The sequence below is a fragment of the Octodon degus genome, unplaced genomic scaffold (assembly GCF_000260255.1).
Source record: "Octodon degus isolate 3935 unplaced genomic scaffold, OctDeg1.0 scaffold00127, whole genome shotgun sequence".
Lineage (NCBI taxonomy): Eukaryota > Metazoa > Chordata > Mammalia > Rodentia > Octodontidae > Octodon > Octodon degus.
The window spans coordinates 4,980,597-5,001,759 of NW_004524703.1; the positions used below are offsets into that span (position 1 = coordinate 4,980,597).

Here is a 21,163-nt window from a genome sequence, read left to right on the forward strand (position 1 = left end):
ACTGAGCCATCTCCCTGGCCCCTAAATTATATTTTAATATATTTTATTTTTTGTTTTTGGTGCTGAGGACTTCCAGCTTGCTATGTGAGCTAAATCCCCAGCCCCCAACTATTATAAAAGGTATGAGATGTATCTCTTTTCAGTGGTGCAGTATGATCCAGGGTTGTTTCCTGGTTCTTCAGGATAAAGGATAACAATTAGGTTGTGTGCTTTGCTACCCTGGCTGATTTACTGTACTTTGGGGAAGGTGAGGAGCCCCAGGCACCTTTTCCCGTTTCTTTGGGAGAATGAAGCAGGAAGACAGAACCACAGAGCATATTTCTCCTCTTACTGTCAGCTACTTTTCCCCTTAAAAGTGGGAAGGCAAGGCCTGCCCACAATCTTCTGCTTGCCGGAATCAGCTCCTCCCAAGCAGGCACCTCCCTTGCACTCCCTTGGCACCCAGCAGCATTCAGAAACTGGTTCGCGGGTAAATGCTCTCATGATGCAAAGGATCAAACCATAATAATTGTTCAATAAATGCCTGAGTTCACCAACGTTAGAAAAGCAAGGTGAAAAAAGAGTAACTGTCTCATCGTCTCAGTTTGATTTTCCTGTGTATGGGCAGCAAAAAAGGTAGGTCAGGGTAAGCCACTAAAATGCTTAGTCTTTTTATTTCATATCAACAGATTCTTCCAGAGGAAAGGCGTGGAGCTGAGCTGGATTACCGGAAAGCTTTTGGAAATGAGTGGAAAAAGGCTGGTGGACATCAGGATCCAGACAAAAACAGACCAAATGAAGACTTTGTTGCTGCCCATCCGAGATACCAGCTCCTCTGCCACAGTATGTCACGTGAGCTTAGCAGCTCCTAAAGGAGTCCAGCTATTTCCTGGGTAGCACAGGCTGTTCTCAGTGCTGTTTTTGCAGTTTTTCCCTGTTTTGAGTCTCTCTGTTCTCATGGAAATGGATTGTAGGCACTTTCCTAGAGCTGCTTTAGCAAGGTGAGAGCACTCAGCTGTGTCTCTCAACAGGAGGAGCCTGGAGTGACTGCGGAGCTCCCTGCAAGGGGGAGATGTGCACTTGGGGAGGGAAAGCAGTTACTAAATGTGAGTGCCTCTCATCTTTGACTGTTCACCAGAGACTTCATATTTCCAGGGTAGGGCCCTTTTCCACTTTAGGAAAGGTGGGAAACATTCTGGGTTATCTCAAAGGTCCTGGTGTTTTTTAAAGTCCCCAGAAGTAAAGTTCATTTGAGCTATGTTCTCCCCAGGCACTCGTGTCCCAAGGGCTTGCCCCGAGGTCTGAGTTTGGTACTTGGTATACATTTTGGTCCTGTCAATTCTCCAGCCTAATTCCTCAGGCTTTGAAGCTGAGAATCGGTGTATCTTTGTCCCTGATGTACTTCCCATTTTGTTTTGACTTCATTATTATTCCACATTTCACTTCTATAACATTTTCCTTTTTTATATATTTCCTAATGCAGGAAACTCACTGCATAAATGCTTTAGGCTGGAACATTATCTTTGAGGAAGAAAAGCTGCCTGTGGGAATTGCTTTCAAATTACTCCATTAGCTGGCCCAATTTCCTGGCCACTCTGGGTGAATTCTAAATCACTTGGTGGTGGGAAGGGAAGGCTGTAAAGCAGCCTGTAGGTATGGCTCAGTATTTCCCTAAGAATACCAGACAAAAGCAGATTAGGGGAGCCAGGGGCACAGAAAAATGTTGTTCCTTATTGGTATAGAACCGGAAAAAAGTATACTAGTCCCCCTTATCTGCAACTTATCTATGATCAACTTCAATCCAAAAAACATTACATGGAAAATTCCAGAAATAAACTCATTGCTTTAAAAGGTATATTGTTCATGACAAAATCCATCTCATCCCGCCCAGGACAGATTGCCTGTTAGGTCTCACTTTACTTATCTAGTGTGTCCACACTGTATGTGCCACTGGCCTTTTAGTCAATGGCCTGCTCCTTATCAGTGACAGTCCTTGTATCATAGCACTTGTGCCCGTGTAACCCATGCTAATTTCATGTATTTGAAAATATCCCTGAAGTGAAAGAGTAGTGATGCTGACAATCTGGCGTGCCAGAGGATCTGGAGAGTGCTTCATTAAAAAAAAGTGATGGGGCAGGGACACAGCTCAGTGACACACCTGCTTGGCAGGTGCAAAGTCCTCACAGTGAGATCCTGTTTCCAAAAAAAAAAAGGAGCCGGGGAGATAGTTCAGTGGAATAAGCACTTGCCTGGCAAGCACAAGGACCTGAGTTCAATCCCTGGTTCTGCAAAAAAAAGGGAGACACAGTGAAAAGCATATTTTAAGAGAAAACACGTTCATGTAACTTGTATTATAGGATATTTTCATACTTGCCCCATCCTCTTACTGGGCCTCATTTGCAGATTCAGCTTTATTATATGTGAACAGTACATATGGGCACTGGTGCCAGTCCCATTGAGGCATCCACTGAGGGTCTCAGTCTGTAGGCACAGGTAGGGGGGCTGCTGTGTAGCATTTCTAGGCTGAGGAGTAGACTGCAGCAGTAGCACTGAATACCCAGCCTGGACCTGCACCATGAGGTAAAGATGTGAAGGAGTCCTGGGCCTAGTGTCCTGAACAGTAGCAGGCTTCTCTCTCAGGACTCTGAAAGGGAACTACTTTTTTTTTTTTTTTTTTAAAAGACAGTGTCTCACTCTACAGTTCAGACTGGCCTTGAATTCACTATGTATCCTAGGCTGGACTTGAATGCACAGTGATCCTCCTGCCTCAGCCTCCTGAGTGCTAGGATTACAGGTGTGCACTACCATAGGGGGAAACTAAGTAAACGATTGAGGCATCTGAAGGCATGCTGATCTTGCTAGTTTGAGTCAGGACTCTCAGTCCCTGAGGAACATAAAGTAACCCACTTACAGAGGAGGACTGACCGGTAAGGGGTGCTGCCCATCTACAGGCCAAAAAACTGGATAAAAGCAGTATGCCCCTGGACAGCACATCAGTTGTCAGTAGGTTAATCTTGGGGAGGGATATACCTGTGTTGACGCTGGCTTCTATACATTTTCTTACAGAGGCCTGTACCATTCATCCTTTTTTTTTTTTTTAAACAGGATACGGAGCACCTGAAGACGGGGAACTCAAAACACAACAACCGTGTATGCTCAAAAATCAGCTGCTAAGTAAGAATCCCAAATTCATACACAGCTTATTTGTATTCACATCCTTAGGTGCTCAAATGGATCCCTACAGCTTGGTGGTCATTAAGTGTGTTCTCCTTAAATGTACTTAGATGCCTTGTGTTTAAAGAAATGAATTCTCAAACATATCTAAATTATTAAGATTTTTTTTTTTTTTTTTTTTTTGTGGAACCAGGGATTGAAATCAGGCTGTTGCACTTGCCAGGGAAGCACTTACTCCACTGAGCCATCTCCCCAGCCCCTATGTTGAAGATTTTTGCAATTAACGTGGCTTAAACTCATTTAATAGTGTCGTAAATGTGCAAAGTATTTGACTAATGAATGGCACAATGATTTAGAAATTTGTGGGGCTGGAGTAGCTCAGTAGAATAAGCACTTCCTGGCAAGCGCAAGGTCCTCAATTCAATCCCCAGTACCACAAAAAAAAAAAAAAAAGAAATTTGTAACTTTCACTTGAAAACCTAAGCTAGCTGGGGGAGTTGGTTCAGTGGCACAGCGCCATCCTGGCAAGTGCAAGGTCCTGAATTTGATTCCTAGTACCAAAACAAAAAACAAAACAAACTCACTGAACTGTCAGGGAAAGAGTACTGAGGGAAAAAGAAAAAGTATATTCATCTGGCTGTTTTGGTTACAATGAGTAATTTGTGTAAATATTAGTAAAATTTTAACATCTTTACGATTGGCTTATTAGGATTCAGTCAGCTGTACTGAACAGCTGTGTCATTTGGCAGCCAATTCCTGTGAACTTACATGTTTTATTTATGACTAAGCTACACCCCGGCACTGCATACATACTTAAGTCCTTACTATAATAGATATCAATTAGTCTTTTCCCTTTTTTTTTCCTTAAAGCACTAAGGATAAAATGTCCAGATCAACTTGAACAGAAAGTCTTAGAGAAACAACTGCCAGGTAAGAACAAATCTTAGAGAAACAACTGCCAGGTAAGAATAAATCCATCTTGCCTGCCTTACATGTGTCAATCATTAGCTCAGGTATTAGACTAATGGGATTAAAACATGTAGTTCATATCTACAAGTTCATATCTACTTCAAAACTTAGGTTTCCATTAGTCCTTTATATTCTAAAATATAATCAGTCAAGTACTAATATTTTTCTAACCTCAAAAAGTTCACATTTCCCATAATTTTGTCAACCTACATTAAAAGTTTCACTAAAATTGGGAGCCCACCAGTCAGAGTGTCTCAGTGTGTTCCAGGCTGGCCTCAAATTTGCAGGCCCCCTGCCTCAGCTTCCCAGATGCTGGGATGACAGGCATGTCCCACCAGGTCCAGTGTGATCTTATTTTAATTTTGATACCTGGAATCAAACTCAGGACCTTGCCAGGTCGGCACTGTGCCTCTGAGCTATGGCCCCAGCCCTCACATTTTAAACTAAAGGTCACATGGCCTGAATGGCTCCTCAGAGGAATTCAGCCCACATCTCATTCTCAGATAATTGCTTTGAGAGCTTCTCTGTTGCTCTCAGTTTTTACCTCCCTTCATAAAAGGGAAGCCAGATTCTCGTGATCAGCTGCTGTGTAACTGGGGATCGGCCTACATTCTCCTCCCATGCTGTTCACCTGTCAGAACCCAACAAAAACCTCCTCAGATGCTCTTTTAACAGATGCACTGAAATAGTTTTCTTTAAAGAACTACTTTAGAACTTTTAAAATAATGTGTTAACAGAAATGAATTACTTTTATTCTGAAAATACTTCTGTGGCAATATAACTTTAAACTTTCACTCAAAAAAATTAAATTATAGTCTTTTATAGTACACCGTGATACTGTGAATTCTCAAGCTTAATTCAGAGCTAAATGCTAAAATATAACCAGGTTAAATTTAGAGCAGTAAAGGCTTGAAGAAATAATGAAATACATATCCATCTAAATGACTCCAACATCCATTTTCCTGTTTGCCTGTCAAGGCAATAAATTCACATTGATTTCTAAATTATTGACTAACATGAAATAAACAGTGTGGTACTACTTATGGAAGTCCTAGGCTGTGCTCAAAGAAGTACCTTTCTGATTGAAAATTGTTCATTTAGTTTTTTTTCTTTTTGTGGAACTGGGGATTGAACTCAGGCCGTTGTGCTTGCCAGGGAAGCACTTATTCCACTGAGCCATCTCCCCGGCCCTGTTCATTTAGTATTAATCTGCCACTCTTTCTCCATTTTTATTTACTAGCAATTCAGTTTCTATTCCTGTGATGTGTTATCATTGTATAATGATGAATTAAAATCAGTAATGGTTCCCCTTCATCATTCTGTTTTTAAGCTTAAATATTGTCAGTAAAAGCAGGTTTGAAGAACAGTAGTAAAACAGGCCAGAACTTTTCAGTGTTGCTGGCTTTGAAGTCTTTGCATTTTGCTCCCCAGACATGGAGTCAGTGTGGGGAAATGCTATAACGAAGGCAGACCTGGGTCAACCTTTCCTTTTCAGACTTTCTGGGAAGGCAGTGAGCTTAGACAGGGACTGTGTCCAGACAAAGGGCAAGAGTAATCTCAGGCATTTGGAAAGTCACTTTCCATTTAGGGGACACCTGGTATGATCACATACTTTTTATTATTCTTGGGGTACAGCCAGCAGAGATTAGAAATTTTATGTGATAATTACAGCTTTACGCTGTTCAGAATCCAATTCCTATATCCTATAAACTTAGCAGATTAAAGGTTAATTTTTTAACAAGAAATTTAAAATACTATACCATTTTTTTGCCCTTCATACTACTGGTTGGGATTTTAAAAAATCAGTATAGTCTTTTTATAAAGTCCTACATGCTCTGACTGGACCTTGTCTGTAGCACCTAAGCAATCAGAATGTTCACTACTGGCTTGGAAGGGTGACTAACTGGCACAGCCATCCAGTGCACCAACCAGCCTGCGTCACTGAGGAGCAGCAAGCGGGGATGGTACTGCTTATATGTGACTATGTCGATTTCTGTTCATGAAATTAAAACCTCACATCCTTAGTCACAGCAGTCACATTTCATGTGTTCAGCAGCCACATGTGGTTGCCACAGTAGACCATGGTTGTTTAGATGTGGCATGAAAATATTTACCACCATATAATAAACTTGTGTGTATATTATGAAACTTAAGCTAAGAAGTATATACCCATCCAAAAATAACACTATTCATAAGAAGCTGAAAAGACAAATAATTGGCTATTTCCATATTTTCTCAATACTAAGACAGTCATGTTACCATATTAAGATTTTACATTATATACATAAAATTGCCACTTTATTCTATAGATTCAGTGCACACAGGCAGACTTACTTGAATTGTTTCATATTCCTTCTGGTATGAATTAAGCCACTGTTTTCCCACTTACGTGTTAGGAATTAACCCCTCACTAACCACCCACCAAACAGTGCAAGTGAGTCAGTCCCCCTAAATGTTTTGAAAGGATTATACTACCATATTCAAACATAAAAAGAGCATATAATAACTAGAATTATAAATACAGAATCTGCATCCAATACATAAACAAGAAAAGTCCAGTTATTCTAAAATAAAGATGACATTTATTATCACAAGTTGCATAAAAACACAGCTTTTACAAATATGATTTTTGATAGAAAAATATTTGTTTGACATCATGATATTTTTGGGAAACACCACACTATTGCTGTACCTCCAGCTAAAGCTTCAAAGAAACTAATTTTCATCATCAAAATACTTGCTATTTACCACAACCTGTCTTTGGAAAAAAGTTCATAGTGTGTTCTGAACAGACCAAAGCATTTGCTCATTTAGCTTACATGCCTGGTGGTCACGTGTGTGACACACCGTAACAGTCACAGGACAGTGGTGCTGCGGTGACCCTGTCACTTAGTGTACAATTCTTTGTACAGAGGGGGAAGCTAAGGCCAGGGGCTGGATCTTCACGTGAGCCCCTACTCCAAGGTTCTTCCTACAGTTCATGAAGTTATTGGAAGGCTTACAAAGAAAATCTAGTATCTTCACTGCCATCTACTATTCCTCTGTGCTGACAGTATTTCTGATTTATTCAGATTAAGGAAGAAATATTAAATGCTACTGAAATGGTATGAAAACTCACTGTCAAGGGCACTTGGGTCACAAACTGGCTCCACTTCCCAGTTTTCCATATGACTCATGGAGGTGGCAGAAAATGTCAAGCCTTCCCTGACTTATTTTCTTGGATAAACTGATGAGGAAGGACAGAGCGCTGATCTCATTGTGTGAGCCAGTTTTAAGGTAGCTGTCATGTAAGAGGTGATGGATTTTTTTTTTTTGACAGACTCCATGACAGTTCAAAAGGTAAAAGGAATGCTGTCACGTCTCCTCAAAGTTCCTGTGTCAGAATTTCTACTGTCCTATGAAAGTCTCAAAGTAAGTAGCCCCCCAAGTAGAGTCAGGCTTAGTCTCCCACAGTAAGACATGCTCGTGACCATCTATGTCTGTCTACTGCCGTCTGAGTCCACTAAAATGCAAACATTTGTTCAACTTGAAGAGTGACCTGCTGTGGGGGCCAGCTTTGTCCGGTCTGTCTTAATCACCTGCCTCTACCTTTGTTCTAATTCTAGATGCCTGGCAGAGAAATTGAACTAGAAAATGATCTGCAGTCATTACAGTTTTATTCTGTGGAGAATGGAGATTGTCTGTTAGTGCGATGGTAACAACCACCTAATAAAATTTAGAGACTAGACTACTTCTTATGACTAGGATTCACCAGAAAATAATTTATTGGAACAATTCTGTTAAAAAATGAAGTTTTACAATTTGCCCTAATTACAACAAAGGATGCAATTTATTGGGAAGAGACCATTTATAGACCTGTATATAATAACAATAAAGACTTTACTAATGGTTTTCTGATCGTCATATTTTTACCCTTGTCTCTCATGTGAAGATTTAAATATTAAATAGAAACAAATCTAATAAAATCTGAATAAAGTTAATGTCTCTCATAAGACTATTTCAAATGGGATTTTCTACTGATTCTATTTTAAAAGATTACTATAAAATGATTTGGTTTTTGTGAAATGGCCCCTACACTCAGGGAGACGCATCCTCTACTGTATATAACATATGTGCTATTTTCTCAGTTGCATTATTTTTAGAATTAATCACATGCTTTTCCCTACAGTTGTACCTAAACTGAGCACATCTTTCATAAAAGATGATCTGCTCTAAATCATATTTATTTTTATTAGGTAAACATTAGGCAATGATGGAAAGCAAAATTAATTCATTCAAAAGTGTCAATGATTTACAAATAGCCTTCCCTATGGCACAAAAACCCTGAGAAGTATTTACTTTTATCACATCCACAAAGATTTTGTGTTTAATAAGAGTACTGAACTGTGACCTTCAGAATTTGTTAAATAGCACAAAACTTGGATATTAGCCTAATATATATAAATGAGTATCTTTAAAACCGAGGTCCAGAACTGAGGATTATATTGTGTCCTTTTCAAAGTCAAGTTGCCCACTTCATTCAGAGATCCACAAAACCTAACATTATTTCCACAAACCCCAAACTTTGGTATAAGTGACCACTACTTATACAAGTGGGCACACAGCATTTTTCTGAGTTCTTTATGGCCTGCAGATGTGGTAACTTAGCTATGCAGAGCTACTTTGTAATCCAGATTCAAACTTGAGCTTTGAATCACCTCAAAGTTTCTAACCAGGCCAAGTTTTAACCAAAAATGATTATGATGAATTAGCAAAAATGCACCAGAATTTAGAAATATTTCTCCTTTTATAAAACAATTTGTTTTTTTAAAAGTCATCTTCGAATATATAAATAAGAACTTTTCTTATGCTACAGTGTCAGTTGACTTTTAAGGAGTAAATCTGTGCAAACATTTAAGAAATACACACTGGCTGCAGGAGAAAGTGCCAGCTTAGAACTCTCCGGAAAGACCATGTATTCTACTGCCAACCTGTGGGCTTGCAGAGATGTCATCTGCCCGCTTCGGTCTTTACCCACTGTTCGTTTGAGTCATCATGATCTTGTCTCACACTGACATGGGTCACCACATAGTTCTTTCAGCTCCCACAGCTCCATCAGCTCCTGTGGCGAATACTGGGGGGAGGACAGCATTCCTGTCTCACACGTCTTCTCACACAGCCACAGGCTGTCCTGTGGGGAACAAAATGAGCTGAGCAGGGAGCCAGGAGCTGCTTGGAGACAGAAAGCACAGATGTAGGCAGGCATTCTGCGTGTGACCCACTAATGAGGTTTCTGGGAGCCTTGAATCACCTGCAGGCATTTGAGTTTTAAAAGGCCATGCCGAGCCAGGCCTGGTACTTGGTGCATGCCTGTTATCACAGCACAATAGGCTGAGGCAAGAAGACTGCAGTTTAAGCCTGGCCTGAAGCATTTAGCAAGACTATCTTAATGCAAGAAGGGCTCAAAATGTAGCTCAGTGCAAAGATCCTAGATTTAATGCCAGTATCACACTCACATACACACAAAAGAAACATGCCTCAGACAGGAGACTGATGGTGCTGACAGAGGTGTACCCCTGAAGGGTTATACACTCCAGGAATATGTAAGAGACTAAAAGTTTATGACCAGAAGGCCCCTGAGTCTTGATCAAGGCAGATGCAGAGCAGCCTTCCTGAGCACCTGGAATTGCAGTGCACACTGGGTGCTTGAAGCCCCAGGCAGAAATGTGAAGTGCTCACAGCTGGCACAGTGCAGAGCAGAACAAAGTGCAAAGCCTCCCTGGCGGGCTGCATTTATTAAAGAGAGGCCTCAGTTTCCAAAGATGATTAGCTCATAATTTAAAAGTGCTTCTTAATATCAGGAACCCACAAACAAGTCCATAGAAACAACACTACAGGGGCCGGGGAGATGGCTCAGTGGAATAAGCGCTTCCCTTGCAAGCACAAGGGTCTGAGTTCAATCCCTGGTTCCACCAAAAAAAAGAAAAAAGAAACAATACTACAGACTCAGATCTATGAAGACCACTCATATCAGAACTATCAAATACAAAAAGTAAGTCTCATCTGCAACATTTAAGTACATCAGAGGAAGTGTGACAAGGAATAGGACTACCAAATTGGCCCAGACATAGGTGAGTAAACCTTCTCGTCCACCCAAGCACAGCGTAAGCTGCTCTGGTGCTGCGGCTGTGCTCCCAAGTGGTGGGCACTGCTCAGTCTTTCTGACTCTTGCACCTTCTACAACCAAAGTACAATTTGGAAAGATGCAGAATGCAACACAAGTATCTGAGGCAAAAGCCTGTTCCCCCCCCCCCCCCCCCCCCTCGGGCCGCCCCCCCCCCCTCCGCAAAACCCCCCCCCCCCCCCCCCCCCCGCACCATTTCTCTTTCTGGCACAGCAGTGTGTTTTAAATGTTGTCTGAGAAGTAAAATCTTGAATAAAACTGGAACCAGTCAGGATGGTCACTGGGTCTTCACACTTCCAGGAACTCAGGTCAGTGAAGCCTAACCTTTAAATCTACAAAGAACTTCTGATCAACTCTACAAAAACTCAATTCTTTGTGAGCAAGGGAGCTTTTATGCTAACATTTTCTGTTGGCTTAAGATCATAAAAATATGTTCTGAGAAATAACAAGGTGGACTGTTATAAACAAAATCAAAAGCAAAACTGTGATGGCAGACCTTTGTTCCTTCTGCCTCCAACACAGCAACCTCCCTACCCAACTCCCAGAGCCCCAAGGCCAGCTGCCTCCGAAAGGCTTACCTGATGTCTCCTGGGTCCAATGGCTGCCATCCAAATGCCCATGCTTACATCTTCACCCTGCACATGACCCAGTTTAAATGTTACTTGTAGAAACATTGCTACACTTATTCCCCAATAAACAATCTTTCTACTCTGTGTTGCTGTTCTAATAGGAAAAGGCAAAGGTGTATTAACCCAGACACACCAGTAAAAGTGACCACTGATGAAAGGACCCACAGCAAGATAATGCAGCGGCAGGCGATCCTCCCTTTTCACATGCTGCAAACTTCTAGCACTAACAGTGAACTAGCCATACAGTGAGTCCAACAGACCTGCTTACTGATCCTAACCAAAATAAGAACACTTGTCCTTCACTGTTCCTTCTTATGAACAACAGTCTGTATATTTCTCCACTGGCTAGAGTTACACATGTAGACTGAGAACACAGGCTCAAACAAGACTCAGGAATAGAATTTATAGGTTTGAGGGACAGCAGAAGTAATATTCACTATCTTTGAGGCATGATTCCTACACAGGAAAAAAATATGCTTCAGCCCATGGCAGGCTGGCTCTGCTTCAGTGACAGCAGGCTGAGTTACCTAGCTAAGAAATATCTCCGTACCTGATAGGTCTTTAATCTCCCCGAGTTGCTTGCAAGCCAGCCAACAATGTCTCTGGAAATCACATAGCCTGACCCGCATGCAAAGGCAGGGTAGGCCGGGCTGGGGTACTCCAGTTCTTGCCATTTGCCAGTCCGGTCCACTGCCCAATTCAGTCTGAAACTGTAATTTTCAAAAATGTAACTTCTTTGCGTTGGTGTAACATACATCCTGCCACTGTGAGACTGGATTCCTTTGTCATCACTACAAAGGAGTAAGTTCACAGAGCAGGATAGAAGGAGAAAAAAATTCCTTTATGGAAAGAAATTACCAGCTGCCTAGAAGTATTCAGTATAAAAGACTGGATATTAAGGTCTCTCAAAAATTTCTGAATGGAAATAGATTATGCTGTTTTAAAGGGCACTCACACACCCTATTAAATCAACTTTCAGTGTTCTGCAACAGCACAGAAAATGACTGCACAGGGGGCAGGGATACCACTCAGGAATGCAGCAAGCATGAGGTCTTGAGTTCAATTCTCCTGCCCGACACCCCGACCTTCCCCGCATGTCAAAAAACAAAAACAAACAAAAAAACGCTGCAGAGCTGTATCACACACTCATTCTAGCACGAACAACACAGCAGCTTCTCAGCACCTCTCATTTCTAGAGCATGAAGGTAAAAGCCACATCTTTTTTATGTTATATCAGCCTGAGATTTTCCATTAATAAAAGTTCCTTTCTAACTGTAGGATAATAGTAATACCAGGAGTCTAATAGGAAATTTCATATCTCAACTGCTTTCCTGTAGAAAAATGACTTGAACATCTGATTCTAAATTTGATCAGGTACATGAATACTAATGACTACCCATGTTTTACTTACTTTCCCCACCAAAAGTTAGGCCCATCCAGATTATTCTGGGTAATTCTATTAAAGATAGCTTCTAAGTCTATGTAACAGTCATCATCCGTCTTTAGCAACAAATTAAAGCTGGTTGTTTCCACAGTCCTGTTGGCAGAAAACAGGCAGGTGAGTGGGACTTGGTGGGAAACCACAGAACACCAAGGTGGCAGCATCACTAACACTGGAACCCAAATCCGCATCTGGTGCACCTGCATAGCTCCTCCCACACTGGGGTTGCCTGCTGTGAGACAGCCCTGCTTTCAGCTATGGCCTTCGCTTGGCATTTACGAACTGGCATGACACAGTGAAGCACCTGGTTGGCTGAATTTTTTTTTTTTTTTTTTTTTTTTTTGGTATGGGAATAGAACTGAGGGTCTTGTGGACACTAGGCTAGCACTGTACTGAGCTATACCTCCAGCCCACTCAAGTTGGGTTCAGAAGATAAAGAACGAACACAGTGACAAAAATCTGGCTTGACTAAAACATACGTCAGTACAGATGCTTCTTAGGCATTACTCAGGTCAGGCTGCAGATCTATTAACTGCTCGAACCTTGCCCGGTGTCATACCTAGGTCTCTCACACAGAGCAGGGGATTGAACTCAGGCCCTCGCGCTTGCCAGGGAAGCGCTTACTCCACTGAGCCATCTCCCCGGCCCCACAATATGCATCTTATGCTGCTACTTATATTACACTCAAGACAGATTGTGGTTTGAAAAAACTGATTTACAACACCAAAACATATTTTCACCTTGGTAATTAAACTATTACAAATGATTGCATAGAAGAAACAGGACAGTGACCTGATTCATCCATATATCAAAAACTATCTAAAGGCAACAAGACAACTGACTTGTTCAATTCACACTATCAACTTTTGTTTAAGTCTTTTAAAATGTATAATATAGGACTGTGGATGTAGCTCAGTGGCACAGCAACTGCTTGGCAAGCTCAAGGTCCACAGTTCAATTCCTAGTACCAAAAAATAAAAAGTACAGAATCTTGCTAGGGAAATAGTCATTTGACAAATCTTAATACATGAAATGTAGAAAAATCTTTATTAGGTCAAAGAATGGTGAATTTTTAAGACTGGTTCTATACCACACAGAATTTCACTATGTTTCTGAAGTTTATTTCTAATTAGTAGCATAGTACCCAATTATAAATAAACATTTATGATAAAGGACCTGTAGGTCACTGATTACTCCACTGAATAAAGAAAATGGGGGGCCCTGTCCCTTAGCTCAGTTCTTTAAGTGGCTGCTTCAACAAAGCCGTCAGGCTCAGGTTGCTGTGGTTCAATCCCCACAACTCAAGCCAGCCAGTCATGCCTTGAAGGCATTCGGACCAAAAAAAAAAAAAAAAGAAAAAGAAATAAATACAGAAAATGTATCATCTACAATATGGAGGACTGGAGCATCACGGAAGAGCAACATCTAGCATGCAGAGGTCCTAGGATCACCCTCCAGCACTGCAGGCACAAAGCAGCCCACCATGTGGGAGGGCAAGGGCAGCGTGAGCTATGGGGAAGCTGGCCTCAGAGCACAGCCCTACTGGAAGGCCCTGAAGAAAAGGAAGGCCTGAAATAGGCAGCACTTGCAGAGACTAAGGGACTACGATCTCAGACATGAGGAAGGAGTAGAAGAGAAAACTTAACTGAAACAGAATGTAACCTCTACATCACACAAGACTTCCACACCTGGGAAGTAGCTTCCTTATAGGAAGTCTTGGAACATCCCTGTTTGGACTTCCCCTCTCCTCCCCACCCTGACCTCCTCACCACTCCGTCTTGGTCTTATCCACACCCTGAACTCCCATCAGTGCCCTCAAGTTAAAAGGTTACTTTTTTATTTGCTCTTAGTTTTGGTATCCTCGACACACCCATGTGCACACTACCTACAGGATGACTCCAAAATTAATTATCAGCATGCCCAGCTAGGAAATGTTACCCTCCATTAACTAACTGGACCATCTATCCTCAGAACCAGGAAGCCATATCTATAAAGTACTTGTGAACTTCTCATCAGAGAAAAGAAAAAAGGACAAGATACAGAACTACCAAGAAACAGGAGACCTCAGAAAAAGTTTTGAAAAAGCAAAAGTAAAGGTGTAAAACCTTTACAGATTTAGGCTACATCAGACAGTCTGAATAGCCTGTCTACAGCTAAGGTAGACAGTATCAAAGGACTCACCAGCAAATTGCAGAATGGTAGTGTAACTACTATAATAAGTTACTGCACGGAATTGTTATAAAGGTAGTAATTGCAACCAAGATCCAAAAAACACTGGTGGCTCTGGAAGATAGATTTCTTCTCTTAATTTCTGGCAGAACCAGGATTGAACTCAGGCCCTGGCGCTTGCCAGGGAAGCACTTATTCTACTGAGCCATCTCCCCAACCCCCCCTTTTTTTTTTTTTGGCGTAACCGGGGATTGAACTCAGGCCCCTGCACTTGCCAGGGAAGCGTTTATTCCACTGAGCCATCTCCCTGGCTGGAAGTTTTAAATATGACAGATTCTAAAGGCTGTTGGATTTCACTAAGCCAGCTTAGAATCAAGGTGAGTAGTTTTTGTTGCTCTTTGAGAGATAAGATTATTCGGGCTGTCCTCAAACTCCTGGCTCAAATGATCCTCCCGCATTAGCCTCTTAAGAAGGTGGGACAACTGGCACACACAGTGTCACTTCCCTTTTAAATGGGAAGTCTGGGATGAACAGAGCTGAAAAGGGCCCATTTCCACACTCACTGGCTTTGATCCAATGGTAGGTAGACCCTGACAAGGAGGAGGGACTTTAAGTGAGTTGCTTTCTGCCTATTCACTTCTGCCTGCTCATGTGGATCTGCTCGATCAAATAAGAAACTAGCAGAATCTTAGAAAGTGTCTTCACAAGGAGCCATGATCGCACAAGTCAATATTCCAGGCACACAACAGTTCTAGGTTTTTGAGTTTTGAAATCTCAGTGGCTCAAAATTGCTATTATTTCTCCATCAAAAAATCCAATACATATTCTAGCTACCCAATGTTTTCACAACCCACCATCTATAGAAGTTTAGTAATTTCGCAGGAACATTTCGGTAAGTGTCAACAACATCCACAAAGACAATGTCACCATAGACTCTGCTTTCCTCCTTCAATAAGGCATCTTCCTCACGGAGATTCTTCATATGTTCAACAAGTCGCTGAGGCCGAGAGTGAAGGTTATGTAAGAGAGCATCACCTTCTGAAAAAGAAGGTTGAGAAATGGAGAAAAAGACTACTGCAGACTTAAGACCAGATTCAGAGCAGGAAGAATATGGAATGACAGCTAAGAGATAGGGGACTGCTTCTGCGGTGATGGAAATATTCCTGAATTAGAGAAAATGGATATAGAATTTTATATGCATATACCAAAATCCACAGAATTAAACATATTAAAAGGGCAAATTGTATAGTATATGAATTTACCTCAATTCGTTTGTTCCTTTAGTTATAAGAGATGGCCTTTTATGTCAGGGTATTAAGATTAGATATATGAGAGTCAGCATGATTTTCAGTCAACTTACCCTGAATAGTATAAATAAAACCACCAGCAACTCCCTCCACACCTTCCATGAATTCATGAGGCAGCACACCCTCCCCAGCCTGAAAGCAAAAAAAACAAGTGCTCAATGTTCTATTACTAAAAGTCAACTTATATTCCTAAGTCCTAGCGTGATTACCACAGCAGATAAACCCATGTAAGATGCTGGCGCAGCACAGATCTAGTGACGTGGATGACATATAGTATTCTTCTATTTGTCCTACCTGGTTACAATATTAGAGATCAGTAGTCCTTAGGTTCCCAGAATTCCAACCTACGTATAATCATGTGTTCTTGTACTTGTTACTGTAACAGTACAAAAACTAACTTATTTTACATCAGGAACCTATCATTCATTCATTCATTTTTGGAACTGGGGGTCAAACTCAGAACCTTGTACTTGCCAGGCAGGCACTTTTGCCACTGAGCTATATTCCCAGTCCCAAGACCTCATCATTTAAAAAATTTAAAAAAATTTTTTCTGTGTTTAGTATAAGGTCTATAGGGTCTCACTATAGATGGGACTCATAGTGATCCTCCTGTTTTCAGCCTCCCAAGCGATGGGATTACAGGCATGTGCCATCACGCCCAATCTCAATCCCCGTCTCAGCACACCCTGCAGGCAGGGCTGGCACAGCATGCCAGGGATAGAACCCTGGCTGCTCTGCTCTGCCTAAGCAGGGGGTTTAGTCTGCTGAGTTATCAGGCTGGCCCTAAAAAAAATAATAAAAATAAAAAAAACCCTTTGAATTTTTTTGAGAATGAAAATTCTTACAAGTTCATAGAGACCTCAACACATCTTAAAATTAAGTGACCATGCAGAGGAAAGCTCCTCTAAGTCAACAGTTTGTTCCAAACACTTCAGATGGAAATGTATCCATTACTGATGAGGTTTCAATGCCTAGAGCCTACTCTGCCAATATCTAATATCCTGTCTGCCTCTTAGGATGAAAAAACTTTTTATTATCAGAGTGACTTCTCTTCACCTTATCAGTTAGCCCACACCCTTACTCAAATAGAGCTCTTCGCTGGCTGCTGTGGGTTGGATCAGACCTTCACAGTTATAATTTAGCAAGTTTACGCTCTTTCTCTACACATTCATCTACCAGAAAGGAAACTGCTTGGCTAGTCTTTAAAAAAAAACAAAAAACAAAAACAAAAAATCACAGCTCTTTCCAGCAGAGATGTATCATTCAAAACAATGTTTTAAGGCCAGGAGAGAGTAGAGTATTCTGAGGTCACTGTGGTAACACATCATTTAATCTGAAATATGATTATTCTTAAAAAAATTATATATGTGAATGCTGCGAATTCCAATCTTGTAAATTTATTTATTTATTTATTTATTTATTTATTTATTGTTAATGTATTTGGTACAGGGTTTCACTATGCAGCTCAGACTCTTAGTGATCTTCCTGTTTTCAGTCTCTCTAGTGCTAGGGTTACAGGCATGTGCAACCACATCCGGACTCGATGGGCCACTCAGCACACCTGGCATAGCATGTGGTGCCAGGGATCAAACACTGGTCCCTGAGCTTGCCCAAGCAGGCACTTTAGTCTGCTAAGCTATCTCAACAGCCCCAATCTTGAAATTCTATAAAAGGTTGTATACTCTTTCTGTTGTGAGTCACTAGGTACTGCACACCCAGGGTCTTCCTACTGAGCTATATCCCCAGTGCCCTCCTTTCTGGCTTTTAGAATTTTTGAGACAAGGTCTTGCTAGGTTGCTACATTGTCCAGGCTGGCCTTGAACTTGTGCGGCCTTAAACTTCTCCCAGAGCTGTGGGATTATAAGCATGTGCCACCAAGGCAAACTTGTTGTTTCCTTTTCTTTGTGACACCATATATTATTTAGGCTTATTTTTTTATTTATTTTTTTTTTTGAGACAAGTTCTCACTATGTAGCCCAGGCTGGCCTCGAACTCATGATTCTCCTACTTCAGCCTTAAAAATTGGAGACAACGGTTTTATTTACTTATTTATCTTTGGCGGATTGAACTCAGGCCCTTGCGCTTGCCAGGGAAACGCTTGTTCCACTGAGCCATCTCCCCGGCCCCCAGCCTTAAAAATTGGGATTATAGGGATCGCCTGATAGCTCAGCAGACTAAAGCACCTGCTTAGGCAGCGCCTGCTTAGGCAGTGCTCAGCAGCCAGGGTTCAATGCCAGCATACCATGGGGGTACACTGAGATGGTGATGGAGACTGGGCATGGTGGCGTGTGCCTGTAATCCAAGCACTTGTGAGGCTGAAAACAGTAAAATCACTAGAAGTTCAATCTATGCAGTGAGACCCTGTAGACACTGTCCTAAATACAGAAAAGAAAAAAAAAATTGGGTTATAGGTGTGTTCTGCCATTAGGTTTGTTTAGAACTTGAACTCTTTACTAACTTTTCTTTCAAAGGTCACAGGATGTCTTTTAGTTTGCATTTGCACATGGTCCTTAAAATAGGCTATTAAGTTGCCTCCCCTCTCGCACTTAGGGCTTCAGTATTTACGCTGTCTTACCTCCACAATTAGTTTGACCCCCAAAATAGATCATTTGAGACTACAGTGTGTATGTGTACTTTTTTTTTTTTGGTGTTTTAGTACAGGGTCCACAGGGTCTCACTACATAGATTGGACTCGCATTAATCTGCCTGTGTGTGGCCTCCCAACGAGCTGGGATTACAGGTGTGCACCACCATGCCCAGTCTCAATAGCCTGTCAGTGTGCCCAGGGGTGGGGCTGGCATAGCAGGCCTGGGATCAAACCTCCAGTCCTGTATTTGCAGGCACTTTAATCCTCTGAGCTATTTGGCCAGCCTGAGACTTTATATTTAAACCTAGTCCTCAGGAGTAAACTTGTTTCCTTCAGTATGACAAGCTCAAAAATATAATTTTGGCGTAGCCTGAATATTTTTAAGTTTCATAAATAGTTAAGGAAGCAAGACACTGCATTAAAGGCATTTGCCTTGAAAAAATATATTTATTTATTTATTTATTTATTTATTTATTTATTTAGCGGAACCAGCGATTGAACTCAGACCCTTGAGCTTGCCAGGGAAGTGTTTATTCCACTGAGCCATCTCCCTGGCCCCCGAAAAAAATATTTTTAAAAATCCCTACAATTACCATAAAACTTTCTATCTTTTTGAAACGTTCTATCTTAAAGAACTTTTCATAATAAAGGATGAAATTCTAAGCACAGAACATGGATGAAATCGTAAGCATGGCCTACAAGACTACATGTTAATTACATACGGATCTGAGGGTCTACTGCTTCCTTCCTGATGGAGTGCCCCATGTTGCTCGGGCTCATCTCAGACTCCTGGGCTCAGGCAAACCTCTTGCGTCAGCTCCCAAGTAGCTGGGACTACAGGTGTACTACTGGCTTAATTTTTAAACCTACACTGTTCTAACTGACATTTTACCAACAAAGTGAAATAATGACTACCTTGTGTACTATTAAGCAAGTGTTCTTCTGAGTTAAAAATGGCTAAGAGGGACAGGTATGGTGGAGCATGCCTGCAATCCCAGCACTCTGAAGTCTAAGGTAGGAAGATCATGTGAGTTTGAGACCAGCCTGGGTTACACAGTGAGTTCAAGGCCAGCCTGAACTACACAGTAAGACCCAGTCTCAAAAAAAAAAAAAAAAGTTAAGACTAAACATATTTTAAGATGTACCAATCTAACCAGACAAGGTGACATACACTTCTTATGCCAGCACTTTGTGAGGCTGAGGCAGGAGAATTACAAGTTTGAGCCTAGTTAGGAAAATTTAACAAAACTTGGTCTCAAAAAATTTTACAAAGGGGTAGGAATGTAGTCCAGGGCAAAGCCTTTAGTTCCTCAATAACACAACACTCCACCCCACCCCCACAGTATCAATCAATCAATCTTAAAACTCAGTCACTAATTCACAGAATCACAGAACATTTCAGCTTCTTATCTTCACAATAGCTCAGCCACATTTTCTACTCTATATGCTAAAACACATAAGAATAATTTGATACTGCCTAGGATCCTGGGAATACAGAAAAGTAAATTTTAGAACACTTCTAGATATTTAAAAAAAAAAGCAAAAATCTGTCATTAACCTAAATAAACAAAAGACCTGCTTACCGTAATGACTCTGAGAACTCCCCCTCCATCATTCACTGTTACTCTGTGAACATTTCTTGAGGCGAGGCCATGCAGATCTTGGCTCTCCCACACTATTGTACCTTCAAAGCTCTTTCAAGGGAAGAGATGATTATTGAGCCAGTTCTTTACTGCTATCACTTAGACGTTTAGTAAGTATTTAGATTAAGACTTAAAAATTTATGCCACAACTCTAACAAACCACTGTCATGTTTTGGTGGCTACCCGTGATTGTTTCTTCTACCCGTATCTTTTAAAAAACAAAACACTGGGTATATGGTCCCTTTTGCAGATGGTATCATTTCTCATTACATCCAAAGTACTTCCTGATGTTGCAGCTGTTACAGCTGTTCTTTGTGTGTACAACACACCACACAGTGAGTTCAAGGCCAGCCTGAACTACATAGTGAGACCCAGTCTCAAAAAAAAAAAAAAAAGTTGAGACTAAACATATTTTAAGATGTACCAATCTAACCAGACAAGGTACATTCACATCTCTGTGAAGCTGAGGCAGGAGAATTACAAGTTTGCAGCTAGACTGATTCAATATTTCCTTAATTCTGGACATCTGGTTGCTACCTAACATCTCCAGAAATAATGAGGGAGTGTTCTGATACCCTTTACTCTCCCTAGTATAGGTTTAGGAAAAGTTACATAAATGCACCTGATTTTTAAGAATGATTCCTTGTTCATTTGTATTTGTCTTCCTGGTGATGTTGAAATGCTGCCCTTCTGAGAAGTGCCTTACCATATTTCTTTGCCATTTTCTACTTTCTATTTTTGTTATTATCTGTGTCAACTTTTTACAGAGTATTTATCTTAATCCTGTGTGGATTTTATATGCCCAAATATTTCAATGCCATCTGGAGGCTATTATTACTCTTTTTACAAATTCAAAAGTTCATATATTTTCCTTGTCAAATCAGACAAGCATTTCCTTTGTGATTACTACCTTTAAACACCATTCTTAGAAAGCTACATCCCTCTGCCCAAGGTGAGAAGTATGTTTAACCCTTAATACCTTCAAGTTTCTCTGTGGTCCCCACTTTTATCTCTGCCTGGCTGGCTCTTTAGGACACTCAGGTCTCTGGTCCATGCACATCTCCTCCAGCTTTCTCCAGAGCACCAACAGAAGGTATCAATG

At 41.1% G+C, this 21,163-nt stretch overlaps 2 protein-coding genes across 5 annotated transcripts in view; one reads left to right on the plus strand and one right to left on the minus strand.

The window, feature by feature from the left end:
• Tbce (tubulin folding cofactor E) overlaps nucleotides 1-8,013 on the plus strand; it is an 88,068-nt gene extending 80,055 nt beyond the window's left edge. For 2 of the 3 annotated variants that reach the window (XM_004640835.2, XM_023700843.1), the window contains exons 13-17: nucleotides 669-822; nucleotides 3,085-3,153; nucleotides 4,024-4,083; nucleotides 7,442-7,533; nucleotides 7,728-8,013. In XM_004640835.2, the coding sequence (XP_004640892.2) occupies nucleotides 669-822; nucleotides 3,085-3,153; nucleotides 4,024-4,083; nucleotides 7,442-7,533; nucleotides 7,728-7,820 (468 nt within the window). In that variant the 3' untranslated portion in view covers nucleotides 7,821-8,013. The remainder of the gene's footprint in view (nucleotides 1-668; nucleotides 823-3,084; nucleotides 3,154-4,023; nucleotides 4,084-7,441; nucleotides 7,534-7,727) is intronic. The other variant, XM_023700844.1, reaches the window with a different exon arrangement.
• Nucleotides 8,014-8,102: 89 nt separating this feature from the next.
• The window catches only part of B3galnt2 (beta-1,3-N-acetylgalactosaminyltransferase 2), a 49,190-nt gene continuing 36,129 nt past the window's right edge, over nucleotides 8,103-21,163 (minus strand). Inside the window, exons 6-12 of one of the 2 annotated variants that reach the window (XM_004640836.2) lie at nucleotides 20,002-20,112; nucleotides 15,885-15,963; nucleotides 15,379-15,562; nucleotides 12,326-12,451; nucleotides 11,465-11,624; nucleotides 10,864-10,920; nucleotides 8,103-9,292 (exon numbers count right to left, since the gene is read on the minus strand). In XM_004640836.2, coding sequence (XP_004640893.1) covers nucleotides 9,155-9,292; nucleotides 10,864-10,920; nucleotides 11,465-11,624; nucleotides 12,326-12,451; nucleotides 15,379-15,562; nucleotides 15,885-15,963; nucleotides 20,002-20,112 — 855 coding nt within the window. In that variant the 3' untranslated portion in view covers nucleotides 8,103-9,154. The remainder of the gene's footprint in view (nucleotides 9,293-10,863; nucleotides 10,921-11,464; nucleotides 11,625-12,325; nucleotides 12,452-15,378; nucleotides 15,563-15,884; nucleotides 15,964-20,001; nucleotides 20,113-21,163) is intronic. The other variant, XM_023700845.1, reaches the window with a different exon arrangement.